Raw genomic sequence first — 17,424 nt, 5'->3', positions numbered from 1 at the left:
CAGATAATATTATGAAAATGGGTGAGAAAATTGCTACAAAATTGTTTACCCTATAAACACCAAGAGGTGCTTGCCGGTGGGGAGGAGGAATGGACAGACCTTCTAATGCTGACCTGACTTTTATGTCCCTTATACCATCCTTCCCAAAAACCAGATTGCGGGCCTCCCCTGGTGGTGCAGAGGTTGAGCGCTGTGTTGTGAAGCCACCCGCAGCCTCTGCAGCATCGTTTCCACCAGCGAGGGTCCCACCTGGCGCGCAGACCTCTCCTGCTGCCCGCTGCTCCCCTCAGTAGTGTGTTTCGTCAGTCTGCCTGTTCTGTTCCCCGCTCTGGCTCTGGTGAATTCTCTCACCCTCCTGTGCTTCTGACTGTACCCGGTGCTTGTATAAATAAATAAATAAATCTTAAAAAAAAGAGAACAAAACAGATTGCTGTCTCTCTTGTTTTCCTCTATGAAATTCTAGAGCAGCGTCTCCCACTGACTCTTCTATAATCATTTTTAATTTATTTTCACCACAGTTTTATGAATACATTACCAAGAAACCAGTCACTCAGATGTGTGTTTAAAGGTTGAGAAAGAGACTGGTCATTGGAAGACCTTTCATATATTTTAATGGTGGCTAAAATATATTGTACTCCTTGAAAGAGAATAGTTGATATATAACTAGAGTTTATTTGTTTAAAAAGAAATTAAACTTAACTTTTAAACAGAGAAAGTTAAACAGTAAAAAAGCATGATATTGGAATAGATTGGCAGGCTTCATAGTGTGAATAATGAATTGGCCTCGTATTCAGGTCATTCTAATGCCGCTTCCTTCTTCAAGTTTCTTTGTACTTATAAAGTCCATTGTGCCCAGTCAAATCCTGTCATTAAATGGTATACACCTGAATGGATTTATCAGAATCAACTGAACTAGTTTTTAAAGGCAAAGGCCAACCACAAACAAGATTACTTTAATGAATTCCCAAACCACTAAAGGTCATTTGGACATGTCTAGGAAACTTTCCTATCTGTATGTAATATGCAAATATGTAGGCAGTAGTATCTAGAGTAATAAAAGTAAAATGGTTAGGAGTTACACCGTTTTTTTGAATAAACAAAGTTTTTTTTTTTTTTTCACCCTGAGAGACTGTACCCATATAGCTGGGATCCAGTTGTGGACAGTGTGTGGATTCACACCTTGGCCCTTCTACCAGGATCCACAGTCTTAGTCCAACCAGTCACTTAACCAGCCAGGCAAACTTTTGCCTGTGCATCTATTTTGCCCTAACCTTGGTCACTTTCATATCAGGCTTCTCATCAGTCAGTGGTAATGCTACCAGTCCTGCCTACCTGACAGATAATATTGTGCAAACACAATGATACATGTGAAAACACTTCTCTAAGTGTGTGTGGAAATAGTTTGTGATGATGTTGTCATTTGGATGAGGAAGACACTCTAAGACGATGCTTTTTGGTAAGCATCTCTGTAATCAGAGGATAAAGAATATTCTGAAAGTAATGCTTTAGTGTTGAAATACAAGTATGAACTTATCAGTGAATATTCTGTTATGTAGGACAATAATGCTCGTGTCTTATGGAGCAGATAGAGTAATTAAATTATCGTTCCTTTTGTTGTTTGAGTAAGACAATATCCTTTTCTACTTTATAATGGGTGGTATCTTGGGGCTATAATTTTGTCCTAATTACCTGGTTTCCTTCACAGGGTTGGCCTTTGCTATTCTGTCATCTGTGCATCCGGTGTTTGGCTTGTATGGGTCTCTGTTTCCTGTCATCATTTATGCCATATTTGGAATGGGACGTCATGTTGCCACAGGTATAGTTTATATCCAAGTTTATGCTTCTCATGTTGCCAATGAAAAGAACTCATAAGTGATCATTAGTTATTGATTATACTTCCAAAGCAGATAGACCTTCACTACTGAGGATCTCAGCCAATAGCAGGTCAAGACATTTTATTACTGTGCCTCAGATACTTAATATACATTGTGATTTATTGTTTTATTACTATGGAACCAAGGTTCTTGTTAAGCATTCTTTGCATTTTAAGTTATAAAGAGAAGGACAAGTTTTCATAACTTACAATGAAATGAAAATAATCATTTGAGTGGGAAACAAAGATGTGTTATTTAGTTACTCAAATGTTGAAAAATATTTTCCTTGTAAATGACATTTGGACCAAATGATCCTTTAGGTTTCCTCCAAGCTAGATTCAATAGCAGTCTTTAATTAGTATTATCTCTTACTTGCCTAGCTTTCTATTGCCAAATAAAAGCTCTCTGTTGCCAAAATAAAATGTAATTGTCACGGGCAATCGGATAATAGAGTAGTCTGGCTAAAACATGAGTTTTGAAATTAGATATACCTGGGTGTATGTCTCATTTGTTGCTTGCTATCTGTATGCACTTGGAAGAAGTCTCAAAGATCTATTTGCTGCTTTCTTGGTAATAAGATTTAATAAAATCTTAAATGTTATTGTAATAATAAAATGGTTAAAAGAAAATATCTATAAAGACCTTTCTAAATATTTTGTGTATATAAGATCTTAACCTGTGAGCAATAACACCATTTTGTGTCTTTTTCTTAAATGATCAATTTGTGTTAGTGAATTTCTTAGTTCCCTCTTTATAATGTAACAAGTTACCATGACCATATTGATTTTAAGAAAGAAAGATTTATTATCCTACAGTTTTAGAGATCAGAAATCTGCTATGTGTCTTCCTGGGCTAAAATTGAGGTGTCAGTGGGCTACATTCCTTTTTGGGGGCCTAAGGATCAATTGTGTTCTTGACTTCTCCATTTTCTAGTGACTTCCCAATTTCCTTGGCCCATAGCACCTTCCTCCATCTTTAGATGGAGATGCAGTGCTTAGCATTTTCAAATCATTCTCTAATTCTGGTCTTTTGCTTCCATCTTCAATATTTAAACGATCCTTATGATAACATTGGGAACACTTGGATAGTCCAGGCTACTCTCCCTGTTTTAAAGTCAACTGATTAACAATGGTAATTTCATCTCCAACATGAATTTCCCTTGCCATGTTGTAGAATGCATCCATGGGTTTGAGGGATTAGGACATGGAAGCATTTGGAAGGCCAAAAATTCTACTTCCCATGTTGATTTCTCATGCAGAAATTAACTCACAAAGTAATCTTATCTATGTAAATTTCACATATCACTTAACTTTGTTGTGGGGGACAGGATCAACTATTCTTAGTCTTTGCTACCACAAATTAGCAGGATCAGAGGTATGTGAGAGTTTGTTAGAAATGTGAAATCTTGGTTCTCACTACAGACAGATCTACCCAATTGGAATCAGAACCAAGATCTTTATAACATGTATATATATGATATGTATATATAACATGCATATATACACATAAAATTACTTAAATTTTATAATTATAGATGTGCTATATATTAGATACCTTATTAAGAGCTTTAGATATATTATTTTATTTTGTCCTAACACAATTTTTTTAACTAGCCATTATTATCTGCACTTTTCATTCTAAAAAACCCTGTAATTCAGAAATGTTTCTGTGAGAACTCAGAGTTGCAAGTGCAAGGACTACAGCCTGGCCTTGGCCAAATCTAAAGCCCAAGCTTGTTTTCCTTACAACCTGGTACTCAAGAGTACACATTCCTTTTGTGTTGATGCAAAAGGAAACTGCAAAATAATGATTTAGAAGTTCTTGAGACCTATTCTTTCTGAATTATCCTGCTTTCTAATTTCCTAGCAATTTATTTTCCTTTTTCAAAGCATAGATATGTGTCAGTAGTAAGAAGCAGCACATTGTTTTAGAGGTAACCCAAAAGCATTTCCTCTGTTAAACAAAGGATGAAAAAAAAGTGAAAAAAAAAATTATGTAATTGACCACAATTACTTTAAGAAGTTAAAACCACAATTTGATGCCTAAGTGTACATATATTTACTTTAATCACTTCTTTTCCTAAGGAGCCACTGTGGATATTTCACTGGGGCATGGTTTTGAAATTGCCATTTTTATAAGACTGTACTTAACAACTATTATTAACAGCTATAGGAACTTAGTAGTATACTAGGAAAATAATGTACATCTCAAAATACATGTAATTCACAAACTTAAATATAGTTACTATATCACACAATAAAAGCTTAAGGTATTTTATTTTTGTCTGTGTATTTTTCCAAAGAACAGTTAGTTAGACCTTCTCATTTCTTTTTTATCCCAATAAAATTCTTTAGAATCAATAGAAATCCTTTTCCTTCATGATAACATTATTAATAATATTTGCTAAACATGGAGTTGTATAAACAGAAATACATCCATGTAAATGAATATATATGAATATATAAATTGTATAGATGAATTATTATTTTTTATTTTTTTAAGATCCATTTATTTATGCACGCAAGAACTGGGGTACAGGCCAGATGTGCGGGTGAGAGGATTCACCAGAGACAGAGTGGGGAACAGAAAAGGCAGATTGATGAAATACACTGCTGAGGGGAGCAGCAAGCAAGACAGGAGAGGTCCACTGCACCATGTGGGAGTCTCGCCTGCTGGCTGGGATCGAACCCACGCTGCAGAGGCTGCGGACAGCTTCACAGTGCGGTGCTCAACTGCCTGAGCCATCAGGGGAGGCCCCAGATTAATTTTTTTTTGACTTTCCTATGATCTCAAACTTAGAGAACAATTGAATCTCACCAAAAACTTACTGCCAATATTTACTAAAGAGAGTGCATTTTTATTTTAATTGATCTTATTGTATATATAAGAATTCTTATTTCTTTTAGTATTTTTTTTCTTTTAGCATGAAGAGATTGATTTTGTTTTCACAAAAAAAAAAAATCACTTTATTTAGGATTTTACCTCCAATTTAGATGGAATGGAGTACTGAATTCTAAATACAATAATAATTCATACTAAAATTATCTAAGTCAGAATATAAAAGCAACATGGTTAGATTTGTGATAGATTTTTTTTTAATGTATGAAATCTCATTTACTTGCTACCCAAATTTTATAACATTTTATCATCCACATACAAATAAGGAAGCCAAGAGAATGGGTAATGACTAAGACCACAAGCTAATATGCAACTCAACCGGAATTTGAGTTTGGGTCTGGCCAGCTCTGAGGCCCATATTTGTTTCCTACTGTTCCTTGCTAATCCAAGTCAGGCCTATGAAGCTATTAGAAGGATTTCATGGTATTTAAGGGCCCCTCCCAGTAGGTTTAAAGGTAGAAAATTGGGTAGAAAATTGAGAAAGTGAGGAAAAGTGCAGGCAGAGTAGAGGAAGTAAAACCAAGAGTCAGACCTATAAGGTAGAGAAGATTAAATGTCATCCACAACATATTCATCTACAAACCAATGCCCTTGATTGTAGGTAATGGCAAAGCATTATCCTTGTAATAAGGCAGTTCTCCCATGTCCAAGTTGTCATAATGGGTATCCCCAAATCTATCACCAACAAGGTTTCCCATTAGAGATTTTCTTGGTATGTGACTCACACACAGGTGAGGCTCACTTTTCTTCCCTCAACAAGACCTTTTGGATGCACTCTCCTTTTTACCATTAAGTCTTTCATCCTATAATCCTTGAAATCCCAGGAAAGACAGGCCTGAACTCAAACATTAATGCTAAAATACCTTTGCTTTTAACTCCATAGTCATTTGTTCAGAGGTTTTTATACAAATCATTTTTGCTCTATACTCCATGAGATCTAAATACTCAAAGGCACACTTCTTTACCCTCAGTATCAGACTTCAAGAAATCCTGTTGTAACAGATCATATGGGTTAATGTTTATTTAGTGTTGCCTATCCTGGATGACAGAACCTTGACTCCAGTCATTAGATATATTTGTTTCTTGATGTGGTCTCAGTTTAGCGCCTTATGATGAGGACAGTGCTCATGATGGTTAATATTTATTAAGGACTTATTGAGACTCACTTTATAGTTCCTTAAGAGAATGGTATTCAATTGGCTGTATTTTTCAACTCTACAGAACAGAGAAGAACATAGAATAACAGATCATAACAGAGTCTGTTGACATTAGTCTTATTAAGAATTATTTTTTTAGGTGCTAACTACATGCCATATACTTTGTCATATATAACATGTCACAGTATTTAATTTAAGTCTGCTAACAGCCCCATTTGGGTAAGGGAAGAGATTGAGGTGGCAGTGCTAGGATTTAAGGTCAGGTTTGTTGGAGGCCACAACTGTTCTGAACCACAGCACATACTGCCTCTCTGATCCAGTAAGTCTGTTTTGGTTTTCATTGAGACCTTTTTCTGTTTGACTCATGCCTATCATGCCCTGTGCTTCTTCCTGCTTCACTGGAATGTCTACAACTTGCTAAGAGCCCTTTTTCACAAATTCTCACTTCAGATCTGGGGCAAAGTCTTTAATAAGTTGGGGGGATATCTGCATAATGCTGCAAATTTTTTCTTTAACCCAAACTTGCTGAACCCTCTTTGGTAACTGGCATTTCCCTGTTCGCAAGCCTGTATTCTCAAATACCTTGCCAGGATGAATGGCATCAGAACTCTTGTCAGGGAAAGGAGAACACATTGAAGATGGTCCCACATTTGTGTGAGGCCAGGCAATTTCTGGGAAATGTCATTGAATCTTCTGTCCACCTATCAGTAAACAGAAATGGTATGTTTAAAACATTTTTAAGGGTCACAGCATGTTCTTCTACTATAAGATCTACTCTGCTATGACAGAACAGGGAGTCTAAAGATTAAAAATGGTCTGGAGGATCTGGAATGAATTGCTGTGTGGTATAAGATTTGAGTCAGACCTTGAAAGATAAGTGTTTACATATGTAGATTGGAGGAGCAAGCATATCAAGAAGCTCAGATTCAAGCAAAGAGTTCACATTTAGCCATTAGCCTACTAAATATGTAGGTCTCCATATCTATCATCTCATTTATATTTGCTCTTAATCCTAAATTGTAGGTTTTGTTGCCCTGTTTCATGGATGAGACCGTTTAGACATAGCCATGTGCTGTAAATCACATTGGTAACAAATGGAGGACTTACATTCAAATCCAGGCTATGATCCTAATCCCTGCCCCAAAGACATTCCCTATGCAAGACTGCAGGGAGGTGGAAAAATGTAGCACCTGGGAGTGCATAACAAGTAGATGGATGTGGTTATATGTTGGAACCTGTGTAAGTGTGGGTAAATTTCTTTATATATCATAGAATGGAATGATGGTCGAGGAGTAGGGGTGCAGAGGAGAGTGTTTCTAAAAGATGTTTGCCTCATGATATGAATTCAATTTCTAGGTGGAATGCAACAACTTTTTTTTTGAGTCTATTACTAATAGAAGTTTTCCCACATTCTTATTTTTAAGGTACATCTGCCTTGACATCCCTAATATCAGCCAATGCAGTGGAAAGGCTCGTCCCTCTGAGCAGCCAGAACCTCACTACACAGAGTAACACAAGTGTGCTGGGATTGTCTGACTTTGAGCTGCGAAGAATTGGTGTTGCTGCGGCTGTGTCCTTTTTGGGTGGAGTGATCCAGGTAAGTAATACATCTGGGGGTGTTGCGAGGCATACAATGGCAAAGGAAAAGCACTTTGTTTTGCTCTGTGTCTTGCCTTTGTGTCCTTAGATGGATAAGGGCAGATGTGTTTTATTTTCATGGGAATACAGTTTATTATACAGAGTAGTTTAGAATGAATGAATGAATGAATGAGAATCAATAAATTGAAGTTACAGAGAAGCAACTTAGGACTTTTTAAGAATAAACTTTCTAAAAAATGTTTTACAAAACACAGTGGGCTTCCTTGCAAGGCATGGGGTGGTCCTGTGTCCCCACTATGACCAGATTTTCACTGTTTGGTAATGTAAAATTCCTACAATGGGAGGGAGATGTGACTCGAATTCTAGGAATTAACTCAATTTTTAAGATTTTTATGATTTTACTACCTACAACCTACATCAGTACAAATGGAAATATATTTGTGCCTTAGACTTGTTGGCGTGAAGTATTTGGACTTAGATCTGTACCAGTCTTTGTCCCTTTGAGAGTCAGGCATGTGTCTCACTGCCAGGACTGAGCTAGACCGGTTTTTCAAATTGTGAGACTAGTTTAAATTAGGTAACTCAGCAGTAAATATAAAATAAATGTAGAGAAGTACTGACTCTTAAGCAGGGACTGCCTATTTGATTTACTTTCACATTTTAAAGTGAATTATGTGTATATAAACTTCCAGGGTGTTCCTGTTTTATAATACAATGAAACGTTATTTACAAGGACAAAGAGGCAGAAAAACGGTTGATGATTGACTAGAATTGGATGGTAGGAAGAGAAGGTGTGATCTAGAGGGCAGGAAACATTAAAATTCTAAGTTATGCTGGTTTCCAGCTTTGTAAGGACAGAAAAATTAAACAAATTAAACAAGTAATGGACATCCTCATGGTGTTTTTTTTTTTTTTTTTTAAACAGACCATTTATGTGGCAGCTTTGCCTAGAAGGCTACTAGACTAGAAGGTCAATAAATATTTTCTATGGCTGATGTCTGGGCTTTCATGAAATACAAACCAGTATCCTAAAGCTTAGCTATATTTTTATAAAAAACATGAGTGATGTCAGTGTATTCTGAGACTTGCACAGGACGGCCTAAGGATGCTTGCTTGGCCTGTTCAAGACCTGTTAAGGGATCTGTTGTCTGTGTCCATCTCAGAAATAATCAGCCATGTAAACTGGTGTTTCAGGCATGGATTTGTTGCACTAGGTTTGGTACAGGTGTTCCTTAATATCTTTTTGTTTGCATAAAGGTTTCTATATTAACATAGCAAAAACAATATTGCTACTTCTTATGATTCCATTATTTTCCATACTGATTCTCTTTGAATTAATGATTTTCACTAGGTTTAGTCATTCTCTTAGGTGAATAGTATGATTTTTGAAAATCAAAGAAAAAATGTATAATTAGCAATGAGGCTCAGTGAATTTTTGCTAGTCTTACTATAATTATCAATATCTTTGAAACAATCACCAGGTATTTTGGATTAAAAATTTAAATGATAATAAAGTATAGAAGTAAAAGATGGGATTCTAATAACATAAAAAAGAAATGTCTCATTTCCTGGAATGAAACTCCCTAGACTCACAAGAGTAAAACAGGATATTATTAAAGATGATAAAACTAATTTGGTTTTCATGCTCTTTTATTACATGTAAAATCTGATCCAGAAAGTTGCATGTTTTGTCTTATAACTTCATCAAACATCTGCTTTCCTTTGTCTCTCACTCTGATCCTGTATATGTGACCTACATTTTAGCCAATTTTCAAACAGATGGCTGGACTTTCTTTGACCTCCAAACTCCTTTGTCCATTGTCAACCAGAACCCTCAAGTCTGTTGGATCTTTTGGATCTAGCTCCTCAGTGATTTTTCTTTTCTCTTTTAGATTTGTAATCCAATGAATAGGAGGGCTGTACAAGTGATAGAGTTTCTATAGTCTACAAAGGAGGAGATTTCCTTCCTTCCTTCCTTCCATTTTGTTTGGTTTTGCTTGTACATTATTCATTTTCACATTGTTCCTTCATTCCCTGCCCCAAAGATCCAGCTAATATTGTTAATGTGCTTGAAACAATCTTGTCTGATCTGGTTCATAGAATGTGTAGCAGTTGGAAATGCTCTTAGCAGCAAGTAACAGACTACCCTACTATTTAGAAGCTTACACTGTACAGACATTCTGTTGCTTCTTGTGTTATAAGAGAACAGAGTATAAAAGGTTATAAAAAGAGGTTTTTAAGGGTCTTTACTCTCTGGAAACACATTCAATTATTGAACAAATCTGCTTTTTAAAAATATTTGAAAAATGCTTCGTGACTATTTGTGTTTTCCTTATTTTGCTTTCTATTCTAGTAAATTGATAATAAGTATTCCCCCCCAAATTGTAGCGTTTGCTTGTCTATTTTTTGCTTGTCTATTTCCCCCTACACAACTCTCTCCATTTCATTACATGATTGTATATATTTTTTTTTTAAGATTTATTTATTTATTTATTTAGACGAGCACTGGGTACAGTCAGAAGCACGGGAGGGTGAGAGAATTCACCAGAGCCAGAGCGGGGAGCAGAACAGGCAGACTGACGAAACACACTGCTGAGGGGAGCAGCGGGTGGCAGGAGAGGTCTGCGCGCCATGTGGGACCCTCCTCCAGTGGCCGGGGAGCAGCCAGGGATCGAGCCGGCGCTGCAGAGGCTGTGAGCAGCTTCGCAACCCAGCGCTCAACCGCTGCGCCACAGGGGAGGCCCACATGATTGTATAATTCTAAGAATCTATCCATCTCATCTAGATTGTTGAACTTGTTTACATATAAATGTTCAAATTAATCTCTTGTTATGGTCTTAATTTCTGCAATGTCTGTTGTAATTTCTCCTCTTTCATTATGATCCTATTTATTTGAATTTGAATTTTCTGCCTCTTTTTCTTAGTGATCCTAACTGAAGATTTCTCTATTTTGTTTATTTTTTCAAAGAACCGCTTTTGGTTTCATTGATATTTTGGACTATCTTTGAAAACTCTTATTTCTTTTATTTCTGCCCTAATTTTATTATTTCCTTCCTTCTACTGGCTTTTGAACTTGTTCTTTTTCTAGTTCCTTGATATGAGAAACAAGGTAGTTTGTTTGGGCTCTTTCCAGTTTCTTATTGTGGCCCATGTTGCTATTGTATTGCTATTAGAGCTGTACTAATTATTCATCTCTAGGTATTTTTGGATTTCTTCTTGATATCCTCATTAACCCCATGGTCATTCAGTAGTGTATATTTCATTCTCCACATGTTACAGTATTTCCTTGTTTTCTTTTTGTAGTTGATTTGTAGTTCATACCTTTATGACCAGAGAAGATACTTGGTACGATTTCAGCCTTCATGAATTTGTTGATGCTTGTCTTGTGACCTAGTATATGGTTAATCCTGGAGAATGACCCATATGTACTTGAGAAAAATGTGTATTCAGTTTTTTTTTGTGGGGTCCAGGACCCCCATGTGGTCTAGTTCTTTGTTTTGGGTGATTTTTTTTTTTTTTATTTTCTGTCTTATTGACTTGTCCATTGGTGAGAGCAGGGAATTAAAGTCTCCAACTACACATGCATTCTCTCCAATGTCTGTTTTTAGATTTGATAGTAGTTGTCTGATGTATTTTGGTGCTCCTTCATTTGGTGACTGTATTTTGATGAGTGTTTTGTTGTATTTTCCCTTAATCATTATAGTGTCCATTCCTATCTCTTGTGATCCCTTTAGCCTGTAAGTCTACCTGATAAAAGTATGACTGTTCCTTGCCTTCCTTTAGTTGTCATTTACTTGAAGGATTGTTTTCCACGCCTTTAATTTCATTCTGTGTTTATCCTTGGAACTAAGGTGTGTTTCCTGGAGGCAGCAGAAGGTTGGATTTGGTACTTAATCCAACTAGATATTCTGTGTCTTTTTATTGGTGAGTTCAGTCCATTGATGGTTAGGGTGATTACTGATATGTAAAAGCCTGTTTTTGCCATTTTGTTCATCATTTTGTGGTTCTACCTAATTCCTTGTTCAGTTCTTTGTGTTCATTTCCCCTTTGGTTTGTTCCGTTTCTTCTTCAAGTTTATGAAAATTTCTTCCATTATTTCTTTAAATAGTTTCTCAGAAACTTTTCTCTTTTCTGGGATTCCTGTGATTCTTATTTTTCCTTTTATCATGGTGTCAGATACTTCTCAAAATGTTCTTTCTTTTCCTTTTCCTTTTCCTTTATAGCTTTCTTTCCTTTCCGATCTTGTTTCATTCCTCATTTTCATCTTCACAATTAATGATTTGTTCTTCCATTCTACATTCATGACTTTCTGCTGAATTTTTTTTCCTTTGTTGATCTTTTACATACTGCAACTTTATTTTTTTGTTTAAAGTTTCAATTTCGATCTTCTGTTTGTTGATTGTGTTTCTAATAGCATTCATTTTGCTTTCTTGTATATCTTTCATCTGTTTTTCTGAGTTTTCTTTGTAATGTTCCAATTTTTTTTTTTTAAGTCATGGCCATTTTGAATTCTATATCTGATTAATAAAAAAGCTCTTCCATGTCTTTGTGGCTTGGTTCTGGGGTTTGTTTTCTCTCTGTTATGTGTTGTTCCTCTGAGGTCTAGCTTTGACATTTGTATTTATCTTTCTCTCCATTGTTTGATTTGGGTTTGCCCTACAATAGCTGGGGGCTTTGCTGTATGTGATTCCTTCTCTCTCATTCTTCTGCTCGTTTACTTGATAGTGGGCATAACTGCTGGGGACTTGTGGGATCTGGGGTGGTACTAGGGCCTCCCCCAATGCACTTCTGAGTCTGGTTCTGGTGGCTGCTAGGGCTGAGAAGACACTGGGTAGAGGGTGCCTGGGAACCAACAATGAAGGACAATGCACTGTGCAGCTCTGGCTGGTGTCTGACTGCTCCCTAGGCACTGGCAGCTGAGTACTGAGACTTCTGCAGTTCCCCAGGGTGATTGGGGCCTGGTAGTGAAGGATGAATCCCTGTACAGCCTTAGACTGTGGCATGTGTCTGCTCCTGAGCTGCTGGTAGCTTTACCAATATTTTTCATAAAGTCTATAGTTTAGTTTGGATTTTTTTCCCTTTCATCCAGGAAAAGGATTTTAAATTCCCAAATGAATGGCCTATTTTGTTTTTCAATTTTATCAATAATTTCTAGTGTTATTTCATTGTTGTTAGAAAGTGTTGTTTGAAATATTTCTGCATATTCTATTTTACTATTTTTCCTTGTAATCTGTGATATAATCAATTTTTTGTGAAAGTTTTGTGACTGCATGGGAAAAATGCTTTTTTGTATAACTCTTAATGTGTAGCTATGAGTTCTACCTTATTGATTATGTTGTATTTGATATTCTTAATCTTTTTTTGGGTGCCCTTGATCTTCCCTGCACTAAGAATGACACATTCACTACTGTAGTTTACCTTCACCAGAATAAACAGATATTGCATTTTACTGGTTTGATTACCTTTTAGGTAAGTTATATATGTGTGTGTCATAAAAATAAATACATTCAAATGTCTCTTCTTCATCAAAATAAGTTATTCTGGGCCTCCCCTGGTGGCGTAGGTGGTTGAGTGCTGCACTATGAAGCTGTCCCCAGCCTCTGCAGCACCAGTTAGATCCCAGCCAGCCGGGGAGGGTCCCACATGGAGTGACAGACCTCTCCTGTCTCACCCGCTGCTCCCCTCAGCAGTGTATTTCCTCATTCTGCCTATTCTGTTCCCTGCTCTGTCTCAGGTGAATCCTCTCACCTTCCCGCGCATCTAGCCTGTACCCCAGTTCTTGTATAAATAAATAAATCTTAAAAAAATAAGTTATTAAAAAAAAAGTTATTCCTACCTTTCTTCTTCCTTACCATTTCTCTTACAATGCTAATTTAAAGGCACTTGTACAAATACAATAATGCAATCTGGTTTCTATGTTGTTAATTAGGCTATGCACCCTTTAAAAATAGCTTTGTTGTGGGTATAATTGCCTAACATAAATGATACATATTTAGAGTGTACAATTATTTTTTAAAAATTTATTTAATTATTTATACAAGCACTGGGTACTGTCAGAAGCGTGGGAGGGTGAGAGAATCCACCAGAGCCAGAGCGGGGAGCAGAACAGGCAGACTGATGAAGTACACAGCTGAGGGGAGCAGTGGGTGGGGCAGGAGAGGTCTGTGGGCCATGCGGGACCCTCGCCTGGTGGCCAGGGATTGAACTGGTGCTGCAGAGGCTGCGGGCAGCTTCGCAACCCAGCGCTCAACCGCTGCACCACCGGGGAGGCCCTAGAGTGTACAATTTTGACATATGCATTTACCCATGAAATATCACAACAACCAATATAGTGAAAATATACATCATATCCCCCCCAATTTTTCCTTGACTATTCATAATCGCTTCCTCTCACTTTTTAGAAGCCTCCCATCCCTGTCACTTTAAAGGTATAGATTAGTTTGCATTTGTTAGCATTTTGGATTCAAATGGATTCACAGTAGTATTTTCTGGTTATGTTTATTTCTCTCTCCATGACTTTATTACTGTTGATTTTCTAGTTTTATTGCAATGGCTCTCTAACATAGAAGTCTAGTGTTTAGAACTTATGCAGTATCTGATTGTAACTGAGCAGACTAGTCTGGAAATCTTTTTTTCCATTTCTATTGTCAATTTCTCATGCTCCTAAGTGTCTCATTTTGTAAAGAAAGTTTTTTTTCTGGTGTAATTGATGCAATTTTGTGGTATTAACATTACTTTTCAAAAAAAAAAATGAAAAAGGAAGAGTTTTTAAGCCAAAAACCAGTAGCAGTTACTGGTACATTCACAGCAATGAGGTGGTAAATTTTAAGGCAAGGTAGAACTGTGTATAATGCCAGTGTCAATAAGCAGTTTGGTTAGGGAAACAATAAAATTCAAGCCACTTTAGAAACCACTGTATTCATCACCCAGTAGTTTTTATTATTCTCCATAATGGGCACTTTGTCCATCCCTTTTTCTGAGAACTGAGAAGGGTCTGTGATTGTCCCTTGGCCATTTACTTCTGGAAGATTTCCCAAGCACTACCTTTCTGAAGCACTAAAGGACAACATTTCTTCTCTGGAGGACATGTGTATAGACCGTTCCTTTGTTTGACAATTACACACGTGTGGAGTGACACAGGTGAGGGTGTTTAATAGCAGAACTTTGTACTTACGCAGTGAGGCATTCTGGAAACACACAGTCTCACATTTTCATAGGTGATATATACCAACTTCAAACCTAAACAGGAAAGTCTCCATTTACCTTTGATTTTGAACTAAACATTTATTTTGAGTAGATTTAATAAGTGAATCATGAATATAGAAAGGATTAAAGATATAAACTAGTTTAGCCTTGTTAAATGATATATCATACTTGATCATCCACTTCATTTGTTTGTAATGCAGGAGGAAGACACTCTAAGATCTGTTTTAATGATGTTTCACTATTTCACAACCATTATACTCAGGAAGTCATTACTGAGTAATATAAATCTTCCCATCTGTGTTCGTACCTGGCAAAGCAAGAAAGTAATAAACTTAACAAAATTAGACTTACAACATTGAAATTAAAAAATGAAATTTCCTCACATTCAAAACAGGAGTAATATTTTTTATCCTACTATGTGCCAAGTTCTGTTAATAGTTGAATACTAAGTGTATTCAGGCATCCAATCCCAACCAATGTCTTATGAAATAAGTGATACTGTTCTTACCTGATATAGATGAGGCAAAGGGATTTATTTGGAATCTCGTAATAAGGAATTGGTGGCATGGCATTTAACTCTAGTATATAGTCTGTTAACTGCTGTGCTACACTGTTTTATAAACTAATACTAAGAAAGGAAACAAAGAAACTCAATCCAACTCAATCCAGCAACTTCTAGGGTCAGACACTGTGCTAGTTCTATCCCAGGTTTTACCTCCTCAGTAAAAGTAACAGCTTATGTTCTAGCATGACTTGTGTGATGCTATCGATTGATCTGCATACATTAAAGTCGTATCCCTGGGATAAATCTTACTTGATTAAGATTAACTCTTGTAACATATTGTTGAATTTGATTTGCTAATACTTTCTTGAAGATTTTTTAAAATGATTTATTTTTTTATCATAATAGGCCAGAGGTATGTGCGGAGGGTCTGAGGTACAGGCCAGAGGTATGTGCGGAGGGTCTGAGAGGATTCGCCAGAGACATAGTGGGGAGGAGAACAGGCAGATCTACTGAAATATACTGCTGAGGGGAGCAGTGGGCGAGACAGGAGAGGACTGCTGTGCCATGTGGATTGCTTCCTGGTCAGCTGGGGATCCAACTCATGCTGCACTGGCTGCGGATTGCTTCACAGTGCTGTGCTTTACCCCCTGCGCCACCAGGGAGGCCCCTTTCTTTTTTTTTAAAGATTTATTTATTTATTTATACAAGAACCGGGGTGCAGGCTTGATGTGCGGGAGGGTGAGAGGATTCACCAGAGAGAGCTGGAAACAGAACAGATAGATTGACGAAATACACTGCTGAGGGGAGCAGCGGGTGTGACAGGAAAGGTCTGCTGCGCCATGTGGGACCCTCGCCAGCTGGCTGGAATGGAACAGGCACCACAGAGGCTGTGGACAGCTTCACAGCATGGCACCCAACCACCTGTGCCACCAGGGGAGGCCCAGGGAGGCCCCTTTCTTGAAGATTTTTGTATCACTATTCACCAAGGATATTGGTCTGTAGTTTGCTTGTGCTGTTTTGTCTGGTTTTGGTTTTAGTGTAATGTTGACATCACAAAATTTATTAGAGAACATTCCCTCCTTCTTGAATTTTTAGAAATAATTTCAGGAAGATAGGCATAATTTCTTCTTTAAAGATTTGATAGCATTTGCCTGTAATCCCCTGGGCTTTTATTTGGGGAAGATATTTTATTATAGTTTCAATTCTCATGATTGCAAATCATTTATTCAACTCTTCTGTTTCCTCTTGATTTAGTCTTGGTAAATTATATTGTTCTAAAATTTGCCCATTTTTTTAGATTATAGAATTTATTGATGTATAGTTATTCATAGTAATCTCTTATGGTCCTTTGTATTGTGGTAATTTCTCCTCTTTCATTTCTGATTATGCTTATTAATTTTTTTCCTCTCTTCCTTGTTAGCTTAGCTAGAGGTTTATCCATTTTGTTAATCTTATTGAAGAATCATCTCTTAGTTTCATTAATCTTTTGTGTGGTCTTTTTGATTTCTATTTCCTTTATTTCCATTGCTATTTTTTTTGTTTTGAGTTGAGATAACATTGATTTACAACACTGTATGTGACTTAGGAGAAAAGATTCACCCTTCTTTGGATGTATATCACAACAGTATACCCACCACCACAGGACCATTATATCCCCTTTCCTATCCCTTCCCTACCTCAACTTTTATATTTATTTTTATTATTTCCTCCCTTCTTCTAACTTTGAGTCTTGTTTGTTCCTCTTTTCTAAGTTGATCTAAGTGTAATAAGTTTATTTGGGATTTTTCTTGCTCCTTAATGTTGACCTTATTACAATTAGTGTCACTCTTAATATTGCTTTGCTATATTTCATAAATTCTGAGAGCTTGTATCTTCATTTTCACTAGTCTCAAGATATTCATAAATTTCTACTTTAAGCCAATAATTATTATGCATTATATTATTTAGTCTCCATGTATTTAAGATTTTTTTCAAAACTTTTTATAGTTGATTTCTAGCTTTATGGCTTTATGGCCAGATACATTTACAGTCTTCACAGTTTTATTGACAATGACTTGTGACCTAACATATGGTCTATTCTTGAGAAAATTACATGTGCACTTGAAAGAATATATATATATATATATATATATATATATACACACACACACACATACACAGTGGTCTTTGGGGTGGGGTACACTGT

General features: G+C 36.6%; 1 protein-coding gene across 2 annotated transcripts in view; it reads left to right on the top strand.

Moving 5' to 3' along the window:
- Window positions 1-17,424, top strand: part of SLC26A7 (solute carrier family 26 member 7) — a 99,877-nt gene that overhangs the window by 22,495 nt on the left and 59,958 nt on the right. For both annotated transcript variants that reach the window (XM_037504264.2, XM_037504268.2), the window contains 2 exons: window positions 1,706-1,816; window positions 7,354-7,526. In XM_037504264.2, the coding sequence (XP_037360161.1) occupies window positions 1,706-1,816; window positions 7,354-7,526 (284 nt within the window). The remainder of the gene's footprint in view (window positions 1-1,705; window positions 1,817-7,353; window positions 7,527-17,424) is intronic.

This window comes from Talpa occidentalis, unplaced genomic scaffold (assembly GCF_014898055.3).
Source record: "Talpa occidentalis isolate TD23 unplaced genomic scaffold, MPIMG_talOcc4v2.1, whole genome shotgun sequence".
NCBI lineage: Eukaryota > Metazoa > Chordata > Mammalia > Eulipotyphla > Talpidae > Talpa > Talpa occidentalis.
This window is presented reverse-complemented; position numbering and strand designations above follow the sequence as displayed.